Source organism: Liolophura sinensis, chromosome 7, assembly GCF_032854445.1.
Source record: "Liolophura sinensis isolate JHLJ2023 chromosome 7, CUHK_Ljap_v2, whole genome shotgun sequence".
Classification (NCBI taxonomy): domain Eukaryota; kingdom Metazoa; phylum Mollusca; class Polyplacophora; order Chitonida; family Chitonidae; genus Liolophura; species Liolophura sinensis.
In genome coordinates, this window is record NC_088301.1 from 17,207,489 (window position 1) to 17,232,821 (window position 25,333).

The 25,333-nt window shown below is 43.3% G+C and overlaps 1 protein-coding gene across 1 annotated transcript; it reads right to left on the reverse strand.

The window, feature by feature from the left end:
• Positions 1 to 12,553: 12,553 nt before the first annotated feature.
• LOC135470695 (uncharacterized) lies at positions 12,554 to 16,215 on the reverse strand. The gene is made up of 2 exons (XM_064749730.1): positions 16,200 to 16,215; positions 12,554 to 13,320 (listed from the first exon to the last, which is right to left on the reverse strand). Exons 1-2 carry the CDS (start codon positions 16,213 to 16,215, stop codon positions 12,554 to 12,556), a joined length of 783 nt encoding a protein of 260 aa, XP_064605800.1.
• Positions 16,216 to 25,333: the final 9,118 nt, after the last annotated feature.

Here is a 25,333-nt window from a genome sequence, read left to right on the forward strand (position 1 = left end):
GTCTTGTGACAGAGACGGATAGCACAGTTGGTAGAGTGTGCGTTTCCGGAGCGGTAGATCCAGGGTCAGTCCTAGATCGAGTCACAGCTAAGACCTTAGAAGAGGAAGTTGCCGCCACTAAAGTATCATGCCGGTTACATCAGACATGACACCCCAAGCAGTCGCATTACACTGACACCGGGCCAACCAGTCCATTTTTCTTGCTCTAATCTCTCAGTGCTGAGTGCCAAGCGGGGCAGCAATAAATACCAGTTTTGGTTTGGCCCAGCCTGGGTTCCATTCCGGGTCTCCAGGCTTCGCGGTGGAGGCTCTAACCATTAAGCCACGGAAGCCGTCTACGATAGTTTGAATTGCCTTATAAACGTGGGATATTACTTTGTGAGCGTGGCGTTGCTTGGCTTGAGAGCGTCATTGTTGTACTTGATGTTTCGCGGAAAGTCTTGTGACTGTGTGTTGAACAAGGGAATCACTTTATATGGTGTAGTGATACATGATATTCCCTCCCACAGCATGCATGAACGGAGGACCTTACTCTTGTGTTCATTTCATAAAAAAGTTAATAACCTCAATGAATGAATTTTGCACTTGGTGTTCGCTCATGCGCAATTTCTCCAACGAGTTTCACAACTCATAGAAAATCAACACGAGTACATGATTCTGTTTAGCACACAACTGATACAGATAAAAAGAAGAAACCAATGAATACTTTATAAGTTCAAGCTCACAAACTGTACTTAAATGTTAATACATATATTCCCGTGGCTCAGATGAAGTATTGCAGCCGATAGCAAGATGACTAGGTATAGACGGTAAACATACTGTGGCAAGGCGAGTCCATGCCACTAAAGTGTTACCGACATGAAAGTATCACGCCGAAGGCATGAGACCTGACACCCCGCCCAGTCAGATTATACTGATGTACTAAAAGACAACAGTGTGATACCTGGAAAATGGTCACACTTAACCGGTGAAATGCGGCCTCGTCAACCTACGTCAGTGTATCTTTTCGTTTACATGCCTGAATAACAGCTTTATACGCCCTTGGTACGTTAAAAAAATTAGGTTAAAAAATACAGTCATGCTAACTGCCGTTTATTAGACAACCAACAATGTTGAGTGGTCCTATATGTACCAACTAGCGCTGAATGCCTAGCGAGAAAACGGCCCCATGTCTCCCGACTTCAAAGCGGGACGCTCCACCCACTAAGTCACCGAAGAGATCCCAAGATGAATAATATAAGCCAAATTTGAAATGTGAAAATAGCACATGCCACAATCAAGCGTTATTTCATTATGCCTCAGTTTTTATACAAAATGTATATATATCAGTGTGTACCCCCGGAACGTATGGGCCAGACTGTAGGGAGAGATGTGGAAACTGTGCCGGTGGACCAACTGCCTGTATCACAACATCCGGGAACTGTCCCCAGAAAACACCAAGATGCATGCCGGGATACTCCGGTCTGAAATGTGTCACAGGTAAGTTATACAGGCTGTGTTTTGCATGGTTTAGCGTAACCGGGTGTACTCATGCAAAGAGTTTGACCAACAGCGCCATTATTGACAAATGTACACTGTTTCTGACGCGATTGGTTATCTCTCTTGAATCTGGGACCCAAAGTTTGATTTCAAATAAGATCAAAATAAATAAACACATCAATAAGATTCTCGGCGGAATCATAAAACACCAGGAGGATATAGTTGTGCCATACAATGTATATTATATTCTGTTATATACTTTTGAGCTTCGTGTATTAAGATACAAGCGCGAAGCCATGTTTTTTTTTTGTTTTCACATTTCCATTGTGTATGGTCAACAGTTTATCATTACACTCTACTGAGGTGTTATATACTTCATTGTTATCTGTGTGCTTGGACGTTATACTACTCATAACACTTTCCGCTAGTTATTTTCGACAAGTACTTGTTACTGAAATGTTACTGAACATTTTATGCCCCTACATATAGTGTGCACACCGGGGATATACGGAGCAGATTGTACAAAGAGATGTGGACATTGCGCTAAAAACCAATTAACCTGTGAGGTTGCAACCGGAAACTGTACAAGCTCAACACCCAGATGCATGCCGGGGTATTCTGGTCCGAGGTGTGACATAGGTGTGTCAATTGTTAACGGTGATGCAGACATATACGCACAGATATCAGTAGTATATTTCTTTTAGCGACTTGCGTATATTCAGATGTCTGTAAAATCAGTCATACTCAGTCAGTGGCATGTAACAACACAAGCTGTACACGAGGATATGTTGGAAGTTCATATTCTTGGAAGGAAAATGAAGTTAGAACACGTTTTGTAATTCATGGTGTTAAAGTCCATCAGCTCGGTTTCGATGACAAGAACCCTTTGGGTCAGAATTGTAAAAGAAACAGTGGCATGCTGGATGCTGGGCGGAGTTCAACATGTTTTAACGGAGGGAGACACCAGTTATCTAAACTGCTATCGCCTTCATTGGAAACCCTGTTACTGACACCGCTTTATTTGAAATTAATTACACATTTTAGACTAATATATCCCTTATAAAGGAAGTTTATTTTATCTGTTGTGGTATATGATCTCACGTTTGTATAGATTTGGAGACGGGTGTTAGGAAATTTAGCCATGTAGTATATCTGCACAGCAGTGGAGAGTTGTGTATTGGGTCAAAAACGTGTCTGTTTGCGGAGGATGGGAAATCCCTTAGGTATACAATATGTCTTTGAGTCCGCGCTCTGTATGTTATAATATAGTATACTGTCTGGTCGGCTTGTAGAGTTGAATGTTGAGCTCTGGCGCGCCAAAACGGACCAATGAGTGGGCTAGATTGCCGCCCTCGGATTTCGTTGACGTCCACGCTGTGTCATCCAATGAGAGGCGGACGGACGGACCAATGACGGAGGGGTGAGCGAAACATGGGCTTGTAAAGTTCGGTTGAGCAGCTCCGTTGCGCCAAAATTGTCCAATGTGAGACAAACAGATCAAGAGGTGCAAATGTTGGGAAAAATCATCACGCATTCGATGTTGGCGCGCGAATTTCGTTGACATCCGCCTTGACGGGATAAATAGAGGGCTCGGAGAAAGGGGACATAGTGCCGCTACAGATAAGTTTTACAGGTGGGGTTTTCTCCGATTATCCCGTTCGCTGAGGACAGAAGGAAAAGAGCACGTCATGACAGTAGTGGATCCGTCCAAGAGCTTTCTGTTTGAGCAGCGTGCACAAAACGGCTTGAAAAGTGTTAGTGTATGATATCTCTCGTCAAAACATATCATGGCCCATTTAGTCCCTGAGATAATTTAGTGCGACATCACTGCCAAGCATACGGAGCGTCCGACGGAGGGCAGGGTTCGATTGCCTAACGTACTCCAGGACATTTTCCAGACAGAACAACTGGCTCAGGCTTCAGCGAACACACACGACGACCACCGCCGCCAGCATCCTGCGGGAAGAGACGTTCACTTGCCATACATGCACCTTGACGTTTGTCCAACTGACGGATTTGGTCCGGCACCAGCTGCCTAAAAAGCTGAGGTGCTTCTTCTTGAAGCCAAACCCCGGACACTCTACGCGGGGAACTCACGCAAAACAAATTCACCATTGACAACCATTGTACGGTCACTGCTGCCATGTTTTCAACACAGCCCGGGGCATCAAGACCCCCCCCCCCCCCCCTCCAGGGGCCATGCATTCTCAACACCATGCTTCTTGCCACTCCACACCAACATAATTGCCCCGGCTATAGACAAATCCGGCAGTGGCCGCCCGTAAAACATTATCACAAACTTTATCGGTGAACCCCACAAAATCTACTGCCGTGTTTTCAATACGTCCCAGGGCATCATCCTTACGCACGGCACCAAATCTGGCATTCTCCGCCCCATGCATCTTTCAGGCCATACCAACATATTTCCCCAGCTATAGACGGATCCGACAATGTCTGGCCCGTTAGAAAAAATACACAACTTAATCGGCGAGCCCTGAGAGGCTGAGTTTGTGGCTTGCACTGCTCGCGAGGGCATAAGCCCATCCCACACACCCCCAGGCCTGGCCTCCAACTGACAACACTTTTCTATGACAGTAACATAAAACTAAAAAAGATAAGCCTGAAAGCGTGTGAGCCGTATTGTCTTCTATCCCTGTTTTGTTGGGGTGGGCGGGTTTGTAGGTGTCATAGGGGTTGGTATTGTTAATTCGAGCGTTCATCTATTATCTCTCTGGGCAAGGTATGTGGGTTTTCCTACTTGTATCTCGGTGGAATAGGTGACGTAGGCAATCATGAACTGTCTGGTGGTTTTTGGGACGCTGATGGGTATACCACTTCTGACGAGGCGGATATCTCAATATGACAGTTTACAATCCCCGGCCCTCGCCGCCACATCCCGTCCAGGATTAGCTCCTATCATGCAACATACAGGCATTCCCACGGCCAAGACGAGTAATTTGCGAGCACTTCTGCCCTTGATGAGACGATGTAGAGTCAAGCAACGCTCATCGGGGGAAAAAGACAAAGACATGACTGCCTGAAGGAAAACATCGCTGGCGGGCCGAGCATCATTTTTCATTGTTCCCACGAACAAGGCGCGACCCGTCTACAGAAAGGTAAGCTGTGTCAGCGGGTCGTCAGGTTCGATGCTAACGCTTTGTACTTTGGCCTGTCTTCCCTCAATTATGCCTGTGGGTCATTACATCCGATGGCGGCATGACAGGGAGAAGTTCGTTTCCTCCGGCACAGCGACGCGTCTGGCTGAAAAATCGCACCAGCCCAGGGTACCCATCCGCCACCGGTTTAACCACTCGGAGTAAAGGATAAGTGATCGCCAACTCTCTGTATACGGGTTCACCGCACATCGACGGACGTCCCACCGTCTTCCAGGACAACAGTTGCTATTACCACTACCACAGCTGTCACCTGAGTCACTCAACAAGGCTGAGCTAGGCAACAACTACAGATGAGCGTTGACACCTCGAGACCTACGCTGGGAAGTGGACAACAACGAAGCCAACATCCAATCCCAAGGGTACGAGCTGAAATCCAAATTGGAGTGCGAGTTACTTTGCATGCGGAAAAGGGACCCGGCCTTGCTCGCTTTCCTGTAGCAGTACGCCTTATCGCCGTCAGAACGACGGCCCACGACGCAAGCTCATCGCGTATAGGCTGTCGAATGAGGCCGGTTTTTTGTCTTCGCCGAATGTGACATCCACGTCCAAGACAATCTCAAACCGGAATGCCCACCCATGTTTAAAAACACCAACGTGATCGCCTGAACGACATAGGCCCAACCAAGGCGGAGTTTGCACAGCTCAATGGCATCATGTCTGGTTCCAGGCGAATACTGACCGTGAGTGTTCGGCATGGAAATTCTGCTGGACACATCGATACCCCGTTCGGGGGTTAGTAGTGACCTGTTTGTACCAAGTCATGGAAAACACTCTTGAGCGAACCTTCCAAACTTTTGCGGAGGCCGTCAACCAAGCCCGACGACAAGAGGAGGCTAACCCTTCCAAGGCATTCATCGATGAAATTCCGGCTATGGCAAAACCCTGACAAACCAAGACCGACCCGTAGGTGTGAAAATCTGTGGCCTGGCGAAGACGCACCAGTGACTGGGGACTGTGACGACACCTTCGAAGTGGTGAGCGGCAAGAGAACCTTTCGCTGCAATCTACCGTACAAATAGGATATATGGTGTAGCAGTACGCCAAACTGCGTATGCTAGAGTTGTATGATCTATGTTCTTTGACCAGTTTGACTTGGAGTACTGTGAGATGGACACGGCGTACATGGCTTGGTCTAACCCAAACTGAGAATCCTTGGTTAAACCTGAGCTGTGGGTGGCATAGAAAGGAGAGCGAGACAAGTGGTTGCCTCTTGATAAACGTACACCGGAGCTGTTCAAAGTCGAATGGACCGGTCACGGCATCGACAGCTTGTGTTCTAAGACACACTATTGCTACGGCGGGGAATCGAGCAGTAAAGGCAAGCTCTTTTGCAAAGGCTTTAGCGCACAGGGTGTGGACAAGGACGTGTACCTTTCCCGTGTTGTACAACGATCAAACCCCTATGGTGTGAACCGAGGTATGCGTATGCGGGGTAACAGCATATATTCCTACACGCAGCACAAAGACGCTTTCACTTATTTTTACGGGAAGCCAGGCGGTTTGAGCACCATATGCCTGGATGCTTATATTTGATCTCACTGTCACCGACGGTTGTACCATGACCTTATAATATGTTGTCTTGAAGGCGAAATAAATTCAAGTCAAACCCACTGTATGAGCGTCATCTTCTTTTGTTTTTATTAATAGAACGTCAAACAAGAAATCATGGAAAGTTATCACGGCCAACTGGCGGCTAGAGTGACACAAAAAAAAAAACGGGGGCTGAACCCCAAACTGGCGAACCAGTCAATCGAACATCATTAGGTCGTTATCATACGTCGACCTCGAATCCGCTGGGTAAAGTAATACACACAATATTGCCTGCACACAGCCTGTCCAGACTCTGTACCAGCCGATCAATCCATGTTCGGTGGTGTGTTCTCCGGTTGAGCCAAACGGTAAAATCGGCGTGGAGTGTTCCCGAGCGTAGACACCCCCCAGCCTGCGTAGAACGCATAGCAGTCGCAATTTTTTTTTAAATGGCGAAATCACAGCACATTGCGGTTTTTGACTACTTCGATGATTTCCTCAAACTCGAGGTAGGAGACCACGTTAACGGTTTCCGGTATTGGTCTGGCAAACCGCGTAAATCGCTTTTCTGGACCAGTTTCAGCTGGTGATTGTCTTGAGGTATTGGGAGTCAAGTCGAAACAAAACACTTTGTTGCCTTTGGCGAGAAAGGTACGGAGTATGGCGTTACACTCGCCGTAGAACGCTTTCTCGGAGCTGCTAAAGAGGTTCAGGTACGTTTTGGCGAAATTCTCTTTTTCAAAGTTGAATGTCAGGGATTGGTAGGAATATGACGTCCACAGACATGCAAGTTTCTATAGAAGTATTGTAAATTGAACGGGTTTTTATCGTAGTTCCCGTCAAAATCCGTGCTGCTCACGCATCCCACGAATCAACGTGCTCCTCAAAACAGGTCTTGTTCATTGATGAGGGTGTGGCCTTTGTGCAAGGAAAAATACTTCATCAGCACCCGACGGATGGGGTTGTTGGCGGAGGCTTTGTCCAATGTTTTCAAATAGAACACCGCTGGTCACTTTGACTTTGCACACAAAAAACCAACATCTTCTCCAAACGGATCTTGTAGTCCAGACCCTCTTAACTGGACATCAAGGCAAACGCGTCCTAGGAAGAGGTGATTCGGATGCAGACGCTCGCGCTGTTGAGCAGGTGACGACGCATGTTTACATACCCACTTTGGGCCGTGAGTCTTCAAACACCTCCCCCTCCCTATCGATCATTTTCGCCTTCACGTACATCATGGTGTACGGTCTCCACGGTACTCAGGCTGGCGATGGGACTGTAGGCATCCCAGCGGCGTTCTCGTACGCTAATGCCGGTAAGAGGTAATCTCCACAAATTAGAGAAAGCCATGGAGCTAACTAAAAATATCCGGCGCGGAGTGTGATTTTTGAGTCAAGGTTACGTGAGAACGTTTATCTTCTTGCCCAGGTGTGCTAGTGACGAGTGGGAAGGATGCCTCGGGGCTTCCTTTATATAGGCTTGCCCCCACCATGGCCAACATGGTCCTCACCATGCGCTGGGCATAGCGACCGGCTTTGGCCAACAACTGTGTTCCTCCCTCGAGAACGTGTCGTTTCAAGGCGTGGCTGACTAATATTCCACCCATGACTTTCACTCCGGTTTTTCCCTAATTCTGGAGCGGCAGGCTTTAACAACGGTTGTGCATTTTGGCGAAGCTGCGTACTACATATGACCACTGTATGGACGCACCTCGAAACAGAGGCAACCCACCTGCCCCTGCTTGCTTGCAATAGTCCATGTAAGATCGAGACATCGAGTGGTAGTTTATGACGCTTATTCTAAAGGTAAGGCGCGCCACTGTCGAAAGTGAAATGTCAGCACCACTTTACCGCGTTCGAAAGGCATGGTTTGGACTGTGTCGTCTCTGATATGGATTCCCAACGTTGAGAAATGCTTGCACCGAACGGGGATGTATTCAACGTGTTGTAAGGTCTTGGAGATGTGCCACCCGCCAGTTCGGTTGCGAACCTAGTATTACTGGATGTTCATGCCTCTTAGCCCTGCGGAAGAAGTCCTCCAGATCTCTCGGTATGAAGTGTTCTCTTTCACGCACGGCGTCGTTCACCAGGTCGATCATGTTACTCTCGGGGTGTGAAAACACCCGGGTGAGTGATGCTGTCAAATAAATCATATTTAGCGACTTTGGTGCGGCGTGCCTTTGTATTGATCTTGAATTACTCGGTAGCGCTGAATCGTGTGGTGATACCGCTATATTTTCTCAGAGTCCGAGAGGGTCGTGTCGCGGAGGATGCTATCTCTTGGTTGAGCCCGTGGGGGCTTTTACTGTACTGGGCACAGGGCACGGGGAGACGGTTGGTGGCTGCGTGAGCGTGCCTAAGAGCCGCAGCTTAACCAATGATATTTCTTGACGTGCTTCATTACCGCGGGATGGCATTCACTGCCAACAGATGCTATAATGAAAGCAAGGTATCGCTCCAATTAAACCACCACGCTGAACAATGTGTCATTTCTTATGCAGGGGAATACTTTTGTTGACCAGTGTGCTGAAACCCGTCTTGTGTCGTTGTATCCTCGCCTTTTGAGCCCGCGTAAGTGGAACGTTCCCATTTAACACATTCTTCGCATATTCATACAAACCCTCGCCGGCGTTCCGTTCCAAAAAACCTTTCCCCGTTGAGGTCCTCCAGTGTGTACACTATGGACTGACGGGGGTGGGTGCAGAAGATGCGGAACATTTCCATGCTCCACTTAAGGCTGTACGATTTTTCGAATTTCCCTTTGACTTGGCTTATATGCACAAGATCACTCTTTCCCTTCGTCCATTTGCAGGTATAACGGTTGACCCCTCTTTCTTGAAAACGCGTCGAAACGCCTCAATCAGACGAGCACCAGTTTTGGTGCGCATCGCACGACCCAAGCGTACTTGGCGGGGACATCGATGCAGGTAAGTAGGTAACGGTTGACGTCGTTCTCTTTGCCTTGAGCAAAGGTTTGACGCCGCTGAAAGACGCTGGGCTGTCGGGCTCGAAGCAGAATGCATGAAGAGTTGCATCGAGGATCTTGGTCATTGCTTGCAACCATGCTCTGACCCCGCTTACGCTCATGCCGACATGGTCCCTTGTCGTCCCGTGTGTGTGCGTGTGTGCAAAGGTACAAGCAGCAAAAGTCCCGTGCCAAGTTCGTTATTAGTGTGGGTGTGTGAGTGTGTTTGTTTTACGCAGGGGAACAAGTCTGGTTACAGTAAGACTGTCTCGTAGTGGTGACGTAGTGGTCACTGATATGGACATCTTGGCAATTGTCTTTGTTCAGAACTCGCACCCTGGTAACGTCCCTGACGTGGTGGAACACATAGAAAGAATGATCATCATTTGTCATGCCAAGGGGTAATGGTGGTTTCACCTACACGAAGGAGGCGAGGGTGGGAGGGAAAAGCACCTACTCGTCTGCGGGCCTGTCTTAGGCGGCCCTGGAGGGTTGGGCGATTTGGCTGCCACATGTCACAGGTACATCCGGGCGGAGTGAGGGTTGGCCTTTATGATAAGGACTCGTGTAAAAACTGACGCAGTTGCTGTCCACTTCCTTCGTTGCTTGTTGAGGCCTGGGGCGTACGATTTGCGCTGCAATTGTGGCATGTAGGACTGGAGAGCCACGTCGTACGCATTCCACAGCAAGTTGGTCAGCGCTGTTTCGGCTGCTCCAGGCTGAATGTCACAGGCTCCACTTCCATGTTGTCGTCGTCGAAGCTGGCCGCTTCCTCGAGTGAAGAGTGGACAGAGTGGAGAGAGACCAGCCGTTGGATATTGGCTGACGCACCATCAAGCCGTCCTGGGAGAGGTCTGCAACCAGTTTCTTCAATCTCACCCAGCCCTGACCGCCGAGAACGGCACGCTTGGGTGGGGAGTCGAGGTCTATGGGATATTGTAGAATCTCAATCAACTTGTCATCACGCATCCCCACCCACAGGCACAGGGCGAGCTGAAGTTTGGTCACGGTCTCGCTGGAAAAGGCATGCACATCTCGGCAGGCTCTGGCAGGAGATAGTATAATATGCTATGGTATGGTATGGCATGGCACGGCATGGCATGATTATACCTAGGGTATTCCCCCTCCTCCTTCCGCAAACAGACAGGTTTTTGACGAAATATACTACTGTGGAGGTTGTGTTACTGTGTGGAGTTTGTTCTAACTGCGTGCTGGTGCAGCCATTGTAAAACAATTGCCCATTGTCCTGCATGCAAATTGTGATGACGTCATCCGAGCAGTACGTTTTTCGTGTCGAAACTAAACTTATGGGATTTAACATTATGAATTAGAAAAAGTATTCTAACTGTAATTTTTTGGTAATAGTATGGACGTTAAACATATGAAGCTTGTGTTTTTCGTGTCACTGACAAAAGGTAATTTTGGTAGTGAGTATGACTGATTTTACAAACAACTGATTATAGTCTCTGTGACAGAGGCTATGCACAACATAGCGGTAAAATCTCTCCCGTAACATTTGTCTATCATCTCGATATTGATTATTGAATAGAAAACTTCTGTAAATCACTGCTTTTAATGTCCGTTGTGGTGAATACTTAGGGTTATGTCAACAGTACACGATGTGGCGGACTAAGTATTTAAGATTACGCTGAAGTATGGTGTAATAAACGAGCGAATCGTTCAAACATCTGGTTACTTTAGCTTGCTACGGCACTTACGGTCCGGACTGTGGGAAGAGATGTGGTCACTGTGCCGAGCTACCGACTGTCTGTGACGTTATATCTGGGAATTGTACTGACAAAACACCAAGGTGCATGCCTGGATACACTGGTTTCAAATGTGACACAGGTCAGTCAAGTTCCTCCTCTCTCTCATACATGCTTTGTGGGACCGAGAACACTCGCTTTCCAATATTTATTTATTTAATTAATTGATGCAGTATATTCGCTTATCCGACCTGTCCATGGGAGAAAGCCAGGGAGGGCCCGAACGTGGAGCGATCATCTGGGCTTTTCCTTCGCCCTGACCTTTGTTTATGTCATTTTTAAGTGCATTCTGGACAAAGACGGGTATGAAAACACGATTTTTATTACTCGGTTATCTGGGTTGTACATCATGTTTCGCTTTCCAAAGCTTCTTAAATTTAGCTGTTAACATACCACGTGTTAACTGTTGTGTTCCAAAAGCTTATCAACAAGGCGAAGGGCTCCATCCCTAACATTTCAGCGAACCCTGAACCCGGCTTTAATCAAGAAAGCGTTGCGACAAATAATCGATGATGTAAATGGATTTTAGAGCTATTGAAATTATTATTTTCTGATGTCCTATTTGTCTATTAATTTCATCTGGAAAAATATTGAATTACATCTGACATGATGTCAGCCGGTAAAACTTATTGCAATCGTACTCTTTACAGGTGATTCGTTATTTCTCTGTGTAGCTCTAACCAAATTTAGACTTGTATAAAAGTTACTTTCTGGAGCAAATAGCGTTTCAAAATTCAGATTAATATAGCATATTTACAAAGTGATTCATTTCACATAGATGTGGACTCTATTCGCGAATCCTGAAACGGTGAAGTTTACTTTTATCGGTGAAACACTCTCGGTTGGATTGTACTTTCTGTTAATATGCTGTAATTATTGCGAGAATATACCTGTTCTCGCACAACTCTAGACCTATATTTTTTGCAACATAAACAAAGGGGACAATGAACATCAAAACAATGCTAAAGGATTTACTTCGGCCTTTGTTAAGGGGCAAAACAGAAGACAACGACCAAGAACATCAATGACAGTGTAATGGTTGGCACATGGTCACACCTAAGCTCTAGTTAATTTACCTCAGTTAAGATTCCTTTCAAGTCTTCTTATAAATACGTAAAGGTATGACTTTATACACCGTCAAGCGAAATGGTTTAAGCAGAATTGACTAAAAGGTGCAATGAAAAGATAGTTTCACTTAATATATATGAGCTGACAGCAATAAATAGGGTGAAAACCGGACAGAGCTTGAGGTACCCACGACCATCAGTAGCTGGAATCTGTGTTCCCAGGTGTGAGTTTACTGATGCGCTTTCCTACGCCAAAAATGTGCTTTCCTGCGCCAAAAAGTATTTGCTATATATTTCTGATTTGTTAATCTATATTGAAGGTTTGCTTAAGTGGCATTTAGAAGTCGGTGAGGGGATACACTGGACAAGGCATTCTTATGGATGTACAACTTCTTGGTTTATTTAACACAACGTTTCGATGCAGATACTAGCATCGTTATCAAGTGAATGACATCAAAATTACCGCTGCGCTTATATATGGCAAGAGAAGCAAATGCCAACAGATAAAACAAAAAGAGGGTAAACAGTCCTCAGGGGATTAAGGTGTCCTGGGGTGATGTTGGGGTACTGACTAGGCTCGGTGGGGTTCCTGAGCGGTTTGGAGGATTAGCAGATCATAAGCTGAGGGGAGGTAGATGCCGTGATCTCTGTTCAGACTGGGCTTTAATCTCTTAATCTGGATGGCTTCCTGTAGTTTTCGTTTCTTCCAATGGGGCTGATTCATGTTAAGTGTCCTGACTGTATTCCAGTTGATGTTGTGGGATGGGTTTTCATGTATGTGGTCAGATATGGCAGATTTGGAGTCAAGTTTCTGTACTGATGATTGGTGTTCTTTAATTCTGGTTTGAAGCGGTCTGCCTGTTTCACCTATGCAGGAGTTGTTGCAGCTGCATTTTAATTGGTAGACAACTCCTTTGGGAGGCTGGGGTTTGGTTGGTGTCTTCTTTCCTGTGGCATGTAGGTGGGTCTTTAGTGTGGTCAGGCTTCTGAAGACTGTTTCTATTCCAGTTGTCTGTTTTATTAGGCGGGCTATTTTGTGGCTGGTTGGACCTATGTAGGGGAGGTTGATTCGTATACCGGGGCCTTCCACGTGGACTCTAGGCTGTTGATTGTGTTCAGGTTGCGAGGACTTCTGGATGGTTTTATTTACTTGGTCTGCTGGGTATCCATTCAGGTGGGTGAAAACTGTGCGCAGGTGTTGGATCTCTTCATCTAAGTTGCTATTACAGATGAGTTTAGCTCTCTTTGTGAGGGTGGAGATGATGCCGGTCTTGGTTTTGGGCGGGTGGTTGGACTTGTAGTGGATGTACTGGTCGGAGTGGGTCGGTTTGCGGTACACTGTGGTTTGGAGAGCGTTCCTAGATGTCCACCATTCCTAGATGTCCACGTGAAGAGAACAGCGGACGCTCTCCAAACCACTCCAACCAGCCACAAAATAGCCCGCCTAATAAAACAGACAACTGGAATAGAAACAGTCTTCAGAAGCCTGACCACACTAAAGACCCACCTACATGCCACAGGAAAGAAGACACCAACCAAACCCCAGCCTCCCAAAGGAGTTGTCTACCAATTAAAATGCAGCTGCAACAACTCCTGCATAGGTGAAACAGGCAGACCGCTTCAAACCAGAATTAAAGAACACCAATCATCAGCACAGAAACTTGACTCCAAATCTGCCATATCTGACCACATACATGAAAACCCATCCCACAACATCAACTGGAATACAGTCAGGACACTTAACATGAATCAGCCCCATTGGAAGAAACGAAAACTACAGGAAGCCATCCAGCTTAAGAGATTAAAGCCCAGTCTGAACAGAGATCACGGCATCTACCTCCCCTCAGCTTATGATCTGCTAATCCTCCAAACCGCTCAGGAACCCCACCGAGCCTAGTCAGTACCCCAACATCACCCCAGGACACCTTAATCCCCTGAGGACTGTTTACCCTCTTTTTGTTTTATCTGTTGACATTTGCTTCTCTTGCCATATATAAGCGCAGCGGTAATTTTGATGTCATTCACTTGATAACGATGCTAGTATCTGCATCGAAACGTTGTGTTAAATAAACCAAGAAGTTGTACATCCATAAGAATGCCTTGTCCAGTGTATATTGAAGGTGTTAGATGAGATTGTTGAGTCATCTAAGTGAAGTGAAGATAAGAGTGAAGTTAATATTTTTATAACACATTAATTTCTTCCCAGAATGCACACGCGGAACGTACGGTTCAGACTGTGAAGGAAATTGTGGTTTCTGTGCAGAGGGGAACACTGCCTGTAACACTACATCCGGGTACTGTCCAGACAGGGAGCCGCGATGTGCACTAGGGTACTCCGGTTCACAGTGTGCTATAAGTATGTCTAAGCATGTTGAGATCTTGTTTATTAGAGGCTTTGTTTTCTCTGAAAACATTTTATAGAAAGTCTATTGATGAAGGTGTCATTATTTTAAAGTGCTAAAGATTTTTGTTAAAAAACACACAAAATTATACTAAATTCACTTTTGTTTGAGGAAATGCGTTACAGACTTTAGGCTAAAGTGTATTGTATGATACAATCCTACAATTTATATCCACACCGCAAAGGTTTCTCTAGTTATGTAAGCATTCATTTGTATTAAATTTTTAGATTCCGGGCTCAACTCTCATGATTACACGGGAGTGATTGCCGGGAGTGCTGGCGGAGTATCCCTACTTGTCTTGATAATTGGAGTCATTATCATTGTAACCATGATGTAAGTCGGAACATTTTTAAATTTATGTCCTATCGTTTTATGATTTACAATAGCTGTAGCCATGTTACTCTGATTCGGATGTGTCGTACGATATTTTTGCTGCGTGTCTGCGGCAAAGACCTGTATTTTAGGCTGGTGCCTTGCCTAAAATGAACTCTCTTGTGACAGCTGTAGAGAAGAGTCGAGGAAAAAACAGAAAAGCATGACGTTTTTCATACAAAAAGAAGATAATCCGAAAATGCCAGCTTGTCGGTGGGTTTTATCTTAGCGGTATGTGCTATAATATGCAAAGTATAACTACCAGTGACAGTGGCGGGTGCCGGCGGTGCTTTTATTTAAAAACAAATTGTGCAAACAATATGTTTTACGCATACCACGACGCATTAGAAAGGGTTGAGACTGTAACTGTCGCGTGTACACTTCTTGAATCATAGTTACATATCTGCAGCTACATTGCTAAACGTTAATCGTAAGACATTGACAATAGTCAGCATGGAACCAATGAGTACTCAGTGAAGGAAAAGGGTATGTGGCGATTTCGGCATACTAACATGTATTAGGTGATTGGCGTTTTGAATTGACAGTACAGAAGTGTTCAGTAAAGGATTTTGTTTTATCCATTGCCTTTCATTAGCAGGAGGAAGCCGGGGAATGTTCAGACAGGTGGCGCTGTGGGCTCTGGGCCAAACAGTGCTTCGTTCCAGGAGAGCAGTTCTATTTCTTTACGAGCCATCGACAAAAGTAGCATTCCTGAGGTATCAAGCCTGCGTGATATGTGCGAAGGAAATTCGCATGAGGACCATGTCTATGAAGCCGTGCGTGAAAATACCAATGACGTTTAAAAAACAGAAATGTATATTCTGGTATATTTAAAATAGTAGTAACGTGTATTAAAATAATTACTGATCAACATTTTACACGGAAAATAATTACTACAATGTTTTACCGGCATGTAATGTGTTTCTTTGGCTTGGTGTTATATGTAGCAATCGCTAACTGCAATTTAATGCCATATAAAGATATACCTGCGTTTCTGTGTGTGATTTTTTTAGGGATCCCTATTGTTATTGTTCTGTTTTATTTTTTGTTTTTTTTTTTGGTTTTTATAAAGTTTTTTTTTAAAAATGCATCTCTCGCTGGCTCAGACTTGGCATGTGTTCTCGTGGGAGCCAATCGCTCAAAACTTATTCAAACGTCAAACCTATATATTTTCGTGTTTTATGAGGCTATGCAACTATATCTGTTGATAAAACAGGTGTTCCAGGATGTCACAAGGGATATTAAAGGGAACTTATAAGTATGACGTGAAAATCTGGTGGTGAAAAATAAAACAACATAAAGCTTACAATGACAAGCATACTTTGTCTTTCCTCGTCACATTTTTTCTTTGTACTTTACAGTTTTTAAAATGTATATTTATCCTTAGTCGAAATAAACATGCACCATCAATCCTTGGTACAGTTTTTGGTTACAAGGACATACCTTTAGTGAAAGCCATGAGGACTATTTCCATAAATAGTTGAATGCTTCTACCTAAAAGTTACACTGATTGTCGGAGCTCTGTGATTTAACTCAGTCGCCTAGAAGATACCTTGCGTCTTTCCAACATCACTGAAAACTGTTGACTGCTTCTCTTTGCATGAGTCTATCCTATTTTCGTACTTTATATACTTTCTTAATTCTTTGGTGGTTTGTGTTATGCAACGCTCTGGGAATTGGCATGACCAGGCATGGAACGTCCTTATTGGTTGACGGCTGGTATAGGAATGTCTGATTTTACGTACAGATTCACTACATTACATTTAGTGCCCACGTCATGCAAAAATCTGTCTCTCCCATTTTTATTTGGATCCTGATCTATACTTATCTGATTTAAGATGAACGTAAGGAAAGATTAAATTCATATCTTTGACTGGTGTTTTACGCCGTACTCATATTCACCTAGTACTCGTATTATTTCACCTATACGACGGTAACCAGCATTATGGCGGAGAAGAAACCAGGCAGAGCCCGAGGGAAACTGAGGACCATCCGCAGGTTACTAGCAGACCTTCCCTCGATCGGCCTGGAAACGATTAAAGACGTAAACTTTTATTTATTTATGTATTTATTTACTTTTGTATTTATTTATTTATTTATTTACTTGAAACTTAATAGTTTTCCACCCATAGTCGTGCAATCATGCAAGTTATATTGGTGAAATGCAAGTGGTCTTTAACAAGAAGAAAGACTGCGAGATCGACTTCGCGAGGTCACCCAGGTCCAAAGAAGAATGCGCAAGAGTAATTAATAAGATAAAGCAGTGGAACACTTGTAATCTGGTCACACATCGAGGAAGACATGACATCTGATTTCCACGTAAATTTAGATTTATAAATTCCAGATTTGATGATTTTTAAACGTGTTGCGGCATGTATACTATCCTAGGGTCTCGAGTAGCAGTTTTTCTTTCTAATGTACTTGCAGTTTATCCATGAAAGTTAAGTTATATTACTGAGTAGGATATTTGTTTATGCGTCATATTTTGTGGTAAGGTCATCCAGAGATGTTCTTTGTGATTTTATTGGACTCGAGGGTATTCGGTCGTTCATATTTATCCTCCGTTTCGCCTGGGACAAATATTATCGACTTAAACCAAATACACTGAACCAAAAACGGAAACTCCACATTTGGAAATATTAATTATTTTAAAAATGGGTGCTACAAGGCAGTTGATATGAGCAAATACCATAAAGGCCAGGTCTAACCTGACGCTGCCGATCATTGTAAATAAGGTGAACCACGCGGGTAAGTATAACACGTTCTTTGGGAGAACGCAACCCTGAATTTGTGCAATGTCACGTGACCAAAATTTCATGTGGCTGAGCAGCAAGACATTTGCTGAATTTGCTGGTGATTAGAAAAAATATTGTTATCAATCCTTGAGAGAGAAACAATTTCATGCCACGCCTAACAAAATTTGAACGATAACATGCAGTTGGCATTCTCCAGGCTGCCCAGTATATCCTGACTATTGCACGCGCCAAGAGAGGCAGACAATTCACAACCTCAGGACACGTGTGCATTAAACAGGTAGGACATCTGATCGACCCAGGTCAGGGCGGCCACGCGTGACACATGCCGAGGACAGTCAAATTCGGCTACGTCATTTGCGTAATCGTTTTCAGATCGCAACGTCAACCAGTAACGCCCTGTTCAGGGGTTGCGTAACTGCCCAAACCACAGGAAACCACTTGCGAGATGTGGAATCAATCTCCAAAAAATGGCTAGTCTCTGTGAAATCAAAACTATCACGGTTGACGGCGGAGGGTACACCAAGCGCTCCTTAAAGCCGAATCCTGTATTGGTGTACGCTTATTACGTCCATAAACCAGATTTATCCATTAGCAGCACCCATTCTATTCTCTATGGGTATTTTGGAACATAAACACACATGAAGTTCGTTTTTTTGTTCAGTATATCAACCCGTGTGCTTCTGGTAGGACGTCATGTATATAACTGCTGTTATATAATAGTATTTTTATCCCATGGTCATAACCTGCCGAAAGTATAATGTCGTCACGATCTCAGTCCGCCTAGCCATATCACGATTTTATGTTTGATATACACGTTCAAACAGAGGGTCCTATTTAAGTTGACTGGGGTTGAAAGAATCAAATTTATCGTTTCCAGGTAGAGATTGTCTGGAAATAGCCGTTCTAACAGGGATAATCGCAATAGAGGTCAATGTACTTCAGATGAGGATTTCATCTTCAGTATTATTACTCAAGTCAACTAGGTTTAAATAAAATTTTCTTAAGATCTGGCTAGAAACGGAAAATTTCTCTGTTACATAAAGAGAACATTTAAAGTATTGGTAGAACAAAGGTTGAGACTGAGCTTGTGTGTTTCCTGACATCATTTCCTGCCTCATCGCCTCAGTGACCTCGGCGTTGTTTAAAATTTCTGAACTATAAATTAAGAAATAATGTTCGCGTCCGGGTAGTCTAACGGTAGTTTTACATCAAATCGATGTGGAAGAGTTTATATTTTAGGTCGAAGGCGAAATTTTGAACAACGTCGAGGTCACTGAGGCCAGAAAAAAATAGCCATGCAAATAACAAGATTCAAAAAGTCGTAATAGATTTCGAAGCGCTTCGGGGAATGATTTCATTTTCAAGAGTCCCACGAGTTTACGTATGTATGGACGAGACATGGTGTAGGTATTACCAGCCCTGTCTTTAAACATTGTATTGTATTTCACATTTTGTCAGTGTCTGACGTACATTTTCAACTCCGTGTGTGTTATAGCCTTCATTACAGTGCAACGTTCTCGAGGCTTCGGTGTGAAGGGTGTAGTGTCATTTTACATTGGGTATACCTTCTGGAAATATGTAGCGGTGCTGTAATTTGGGGGTGGGTGTAGGGGTGTTGGTGTGAGATAGGACGTCGGCGAGGCGTAATGACCCAGGAACCTCTCATCAATGCGTTCGCTGTGAGTTTAAGCCCAGCTCCTGCTGGCTTCCTCTCCGGCCGTATATGTGAAGGTCTACCAGCAGACTGCGGGATGATCATGGTTTTCCTCTTACCATAGTGCTGGCTACTGTCGTTTAGTGAAACGTTCTTGAATACGGCGTAAAACACCAATCAAATAAACAAATAAAATAAACGAAGATATCAATTTGCAGTGTGGTTTCGGGTTGTAGCTGCTATGTTGTACGACTCGTGGAATAACGAACGTTTCTACTCCAGCGTTGTGATAACGTAAGATCTTAGTCTTGACAACAGATGGATTGGCGCGACCTGTCTAAGTTTAGGTTCGGGAAGGTTGAAAATAAATTTATATTTTCAGCAGGAATAAATAACGTTCCACCGATACAATAGACATATGAAAATTGGCTGGTTGAATCACTTGACTTCTTATTCAGACGAGACTTGTGTGTGATAATTTACTCTGTCTGACAATCAAACGGCGAAGTCTTCATCACAACAAAAGTCTTAGGTTACAACCGGATCTCATGCCCCAATCACTCGGCAGTGGCACGTGAATTTAAAGACCCTATACACATTCACAAAGGCTCTGGGTAATTGTAGCCTTTATGGAATGCCACATCTTATAACAGGACACTTACATAGCACAACAAAGATGAACTACTTAGGACATACACCGCCGCCACCTGGGTAAAAACAGCGAGTTGGAAACCATCCCCAAGCTGAATTTTCTTCAGAACCCTGTTTAATCTCATCTACCCATCAGAATGACCGCCATTATACATCGAAAATGCCCACTCGAAGTGTAAAACATCACAATATAACGTCAGGTAATTTTAAAACATCACTCACTACATATATACATCTAAACTGTATTTTTTACCTTACTAGAGGAGTACAACATATTTCCGGCTAACCCATTTAACTGTCCATCCTTTTTTACATGTTTATTTACTCCCGTAAGTATGAAAGGTCTTTCTCTTCGTAAACCACATAACATTTTGATCGTCTCGCGCCAATAAACCCCTACACGAAATGTTGACTTTAACCATCTAGAGTTTCCCAATACACGTGTTAGATTTCTGTGGGTGCATAAAAAGGATGTGCCTAAACATGTATACATCAACTCGGATCGCTGACGAAAATCTTCAACGAGAGAATGCAGGACCCTGTAAAATGTAGGACACAAACAATACCTCTCGTAACATTTTCTGGCAGCCCTGCTGTTATGCACACGTAGTTTAAACTGGCGAGACTTGTTCGCTCAGTGTATTCACAACTATGCTAGCGTAAATTACCGAACTATTTATTCATTGCATGCACGTTTTGAGCATGTTGCCAGAAACCCTTTGTTTTTTCGGTTTGGAATGCTCGAAAACACTTTTTACATACATACCTTTCACCACAAGGCATTTCACTGTATTGAAATTTTATTAGCATTGTCATGTAACTTCCTAGTCACTTGAATAAACATGCCAACAGAAAAATATCTGGGAAATCGCACTTGTATGGGGTAGAAACGAATTTATCATGACAGAAACATCCAGGACTGTGTTTATGATCATCTATTTTCCGATGTGAGTGCCTCAAGATTACTCATACAAAAGCGCGACTCGTCCGACGCCTAACTCGGTCCATATGTAGCTAGTAGTCATGTGAGAAAGCTGTTATTATCATTAAAATGCCTGAGCGATATGTTTAGTGGATGTGGGAAGAACTTTACACCTGTACAGGTATAACTTCTAGAACGACTTCTTATCAAGGATTCCTTCTGTTTGACAGATTACACCAGCAGAACAGAGATTGCTCTTAGACATGAAATATCATAGGAAATCGATCAGCGGAGTGATTCTCTTTATGATGTTAATAACAGTTTGTAAGTATCCTGTTTCAAGGAATAGATATTTGTTCAACATGTTTTCATTTTTGGGAAAACGCACACCGGAGAAGCCTCTTGTGTAAGACCTTTCCTCTTAATTAATTACGAAAAGTTCTCTTTAAAAATTCAAATCATCAAAACATTGTGTTGCAGGCTTTCATATGTGAACAAAGAAAGATCTACGTGAAGCGCTGATCCGGTCAGCATCATTGCAGACGCAGTCACAGCAGTGCTTTTGCAGAAATCGTCAGTGTGTACCTAATTGTCGGTGGTGACTGTTCAAACGGTTTTTCGATTACTACATATTAACGTTATATACTGTGTATATCTTTCACACCCTTGATTTTCGTTTGAAGCCAGTACACACACATTTTCCTTAAATTGGTCGCCCCTAACCCTGTAATCCAGATTACTGTTTATAGTGTATGTATAGAGATGTGATTTATCCCCTCTTATGCAACATTGCTGCTACAGCTAAAGATGTTGCCGATCGAACCGCAATGAGGTAATTGATTGCAGTCCTTGATATACAATTTGTTCATACCAAATTTATTCCATGTACTAAAAAAATCCAATACTGTTTTTAAAATAAAGGTAGTTTATATCACGCAGAGTTTGTTAGGGGTATAACGTCTGCTTTAACATTGCTTTTCTCAACTGGACGGTTTTCGATATATTCACACTGCTGCCTCAGTGGTTTTCCATGCCGAAGACACCAGGCATAAAGAACACCAGACATGAAGACATCATACAGTAATTTCATTTTTGCACCAATGCCGTCGCTGTGGAGGTCAAGTCCCAGCTCATGGTGGTTTCCTCTCCAGCTGTAAATGTGAAGGTCTGTCAGCAACCTGCGGATGATCATGGGTTTCCAAGGTCTTCATCCCCACCATAATTTTGGGCACCGTTCGTATAAGTGAAATATTCTTGAGTACGACGTAAAGCACCAAATAAATAAGTAAATAAATAAATAAAAAAAGTAATACCTGCCGGCAATTTTGGGCCACAGGGCATATAAACAGCTCTCTTCTGACAGCCCGACCGGGTAGCTACACCTGCAAATGTGCTGTGCAAGTACAAGATCATCTCATATGTTTTTTTTTTTTCGCAGCCATAGTGCGCTAAAGACAGAAACACGATTCACATACACACCAGTTTGATATAAAGTTAGGGTTTAAAATGGTGTGCACACCAATCGATGGTAAGCAGTGCTGTACCAAACCTACAACAGCTGCTTGTATTTGAAACAGAATGTATTTGTAGATCTACCACGTTTGCCTTGGTAAAGTTTTTGGAGTTCTGTTGAAAAACACAGAAAAATAGTGTGTATATATGATGCATAAACAGAGATTACATACTGTTTGAAAAGCGAACGAGTGAGGAGAGTATCTATAAAACAACCGCTAGCTCAAGTCGGCTAATGTGACATATCTGGGACGGCTTGTGTGCTTGACGAAATGTGCACTCATATACTTTACACATAGCATCAGGGTTGAAGTTTACGGCCATATGCTAAATAGTCAAACTTTCCAGCACTTCTGAAGAAAAGAGGTATATACAACCATGACACCAGAAGCAATAGTAACCAGTTCCTGTTTGCCTTATCCATCATAAACACCAGTTACATAAACTTGGATGCGGAACTTGATCCGTTAGTTTGTCAGTGAAAACATTTTTAGAGCAATTGTCAATTCCAAATTGTGAGTTTAGTGTGTTGACTGATAAATCTCATTCACTTGAGGAACAAAGAGTTGCATTTGATCCGCAATCATCACACATCCGGTAGCCATTAAGAGCACTAAACACACTGACGAGAATAAAAATTTAAAGTTAACGAAGCCATTTTTCACATTGCATTATTATTTAAAACAAAATAATAAATGGAACAAAAATTACGTCCTTTTCATGTTTAAAATAATGGGGTTGTAATAATAGTAAAAATGAGAATATTTGGATATGTGTTACCAAAATCTTGAGCATTTTAAAATATTTTCTGCACACGATCGTTTATTTTAATCCAGGCCTATTACCTCAAGAAGATTGAATCCATATCGTTGCTAAAACGGACCAAATTTTCCTTTATATTGTTATGCTCTTTGATTGCTCTTTATCGATGTATAATGTTTTGCATCTCAGTTCTGCTTTTGGACAGATGTGTGAGAACTCTTTGGGTCAGTATGATGAACAAACAGGGATGTGTTCCGGAAACTGTGCTCTTGGCTGGTATGGTCCTACTTTCTCCAGATGTAAGTAACCCGTTTCCAATAAATGAATTTGTAGATGATGTGTGGTCACTTGTATAGTTACGTATTTACGTACTTCCTGCCCACATGTTTTTCATTTATATTTTATACAAACTGAAGTAGAATATAATGCATTCCTAATAAAACAGTAAAAAATAGTGATGAGGTGATATTACTAAGTGTTGAGGATAATGGTTACAATACAGTGGATTTATAGATCTTACCTCTACCAAATGTTATTTATTGCTGGTGTTTTACGCTGTACTCAAGAATATTTCACTTACGCGGACGGCGGCTAGCATTATGGTGAGAGAAAACCGGGTATTACTAATGTAGTTACAAATTTGTATGATTTGCCTACATTGATGTATATCAGGTAGTGTGGGACACGTAATTCTGAAACTATGTATTACAAAACGCCATCCTTTAAGCTTATAATCCAGAAATAAATACAAATAGTGGAGATATGCGTACCTGTGCTTAGCGTGTGTTGGTGTGGAAGTACGTGTTTAATTTCTTTACCTCTACAACCTACCTCCTTAACACGACGTCATTAACTGTTTGAATCACTGCTGACATCACTAATCTTGGGGTTAACTGGAAAACGTATTTGTAGTGCTATTGTACTATAAAAACACCCTTATAAATCTCTTATAAAAGGACAACCTTTCGAGTGCATTCTCTAACCTTTTCCTGGTGGTATGTTGGAAACCGTCGTTCTGTCTGAACACACATAACTTTGACCTGCCCAGTTCTGGCTAATATGCCTACGGCTTTATGATGTGGGAGTAGCTTGACAAGACACAATAGTTTCCTCTGTCCTAAAACTCGACAGTTGATTTAGTAAAATATGCAGGAGTGAGGATTAAATCCAAAATGAAATCTAGTTTACTTTTTTTCTTGTTTTTAACCATATATATTATCAAGTTTAAGCCGTTTCACAGTTAAAGTAAAAGCAGTCACATGATATTAATTCTAAATCATGTCACACTATACACGGATAACTATAAGACTTAACCACATGTTGATGTTATTATTGTGCTTCCGATGACATGAAATGTGACATTTAACCAAAGCACGACGCAGTCTTCGGATTATACCGAGAAAGGGTTCCCCTTCGCCTCCAGACTCACCTTTGATGGTAGGACTGAACATCAGCTTTTCAGGACACGATATACAGGTACTGACATCACTGTGAATCCACAACCTGCGTTCTGGACGGTTACACTGGATGCACAATACAACATACCCGAGCTCAGGGTATATAACAGAAATAATGGGACGTGTGACGGACCGTGTAAACTTTTTATCCTCCTGCTCGAACGTCCTAAGGTCTTTTCTTTCAGAAATCCCGTGGCTGGTAGCAAGGCATAGCATGACATCGTGTATGTATACGTGTAAGTATAATGTAGTGTAGTGTAGTATAGCATGTGGCGTTTTATGGTGTGGCGCAGTATAACATAGTACATAGCCAACGCACCTACGGTATATGAAGGTGCAGCCAGCCTGCTGAGTGCGGTGGTGTCCGCCGTTCTGGCGGCCGTGCTGACCGTGGTGGCTGGCTGGCTGGTTGGCGGAGTCAAGCGGCGTGAAGGGGACGAGACCGCTTCCCAGCCCCAGCGAACTCGACAACACGGGTTTTCAAAGGGATACTAGGATCGTCCCCCTTCGCACCAAAACCGGTGAGATATAGTTGAGATATGTCATACAAACATATATAAATGTATCAATTTAGAAATAATCCAATATTATTTATACGTTATACAATATTACACATATATACCCGTATAAAATACAAGTAGCCCAATGAAGGGTACAATTAAGTTATACAGTATCATTTCAAAAGAACTATAGGTTAAGAAATCAATAAGCCTATATTATATCATTCTTAGTTATCATACTTTTCTGAGAAGCTGTAAGATACTCCCTGACTAACTCACACACTCTATTAAGCTTAGTACGAAAACTAAGCTTACCAATAAACACCTAACATCACTATGAATACAACGCTTAAACTCTTCTAC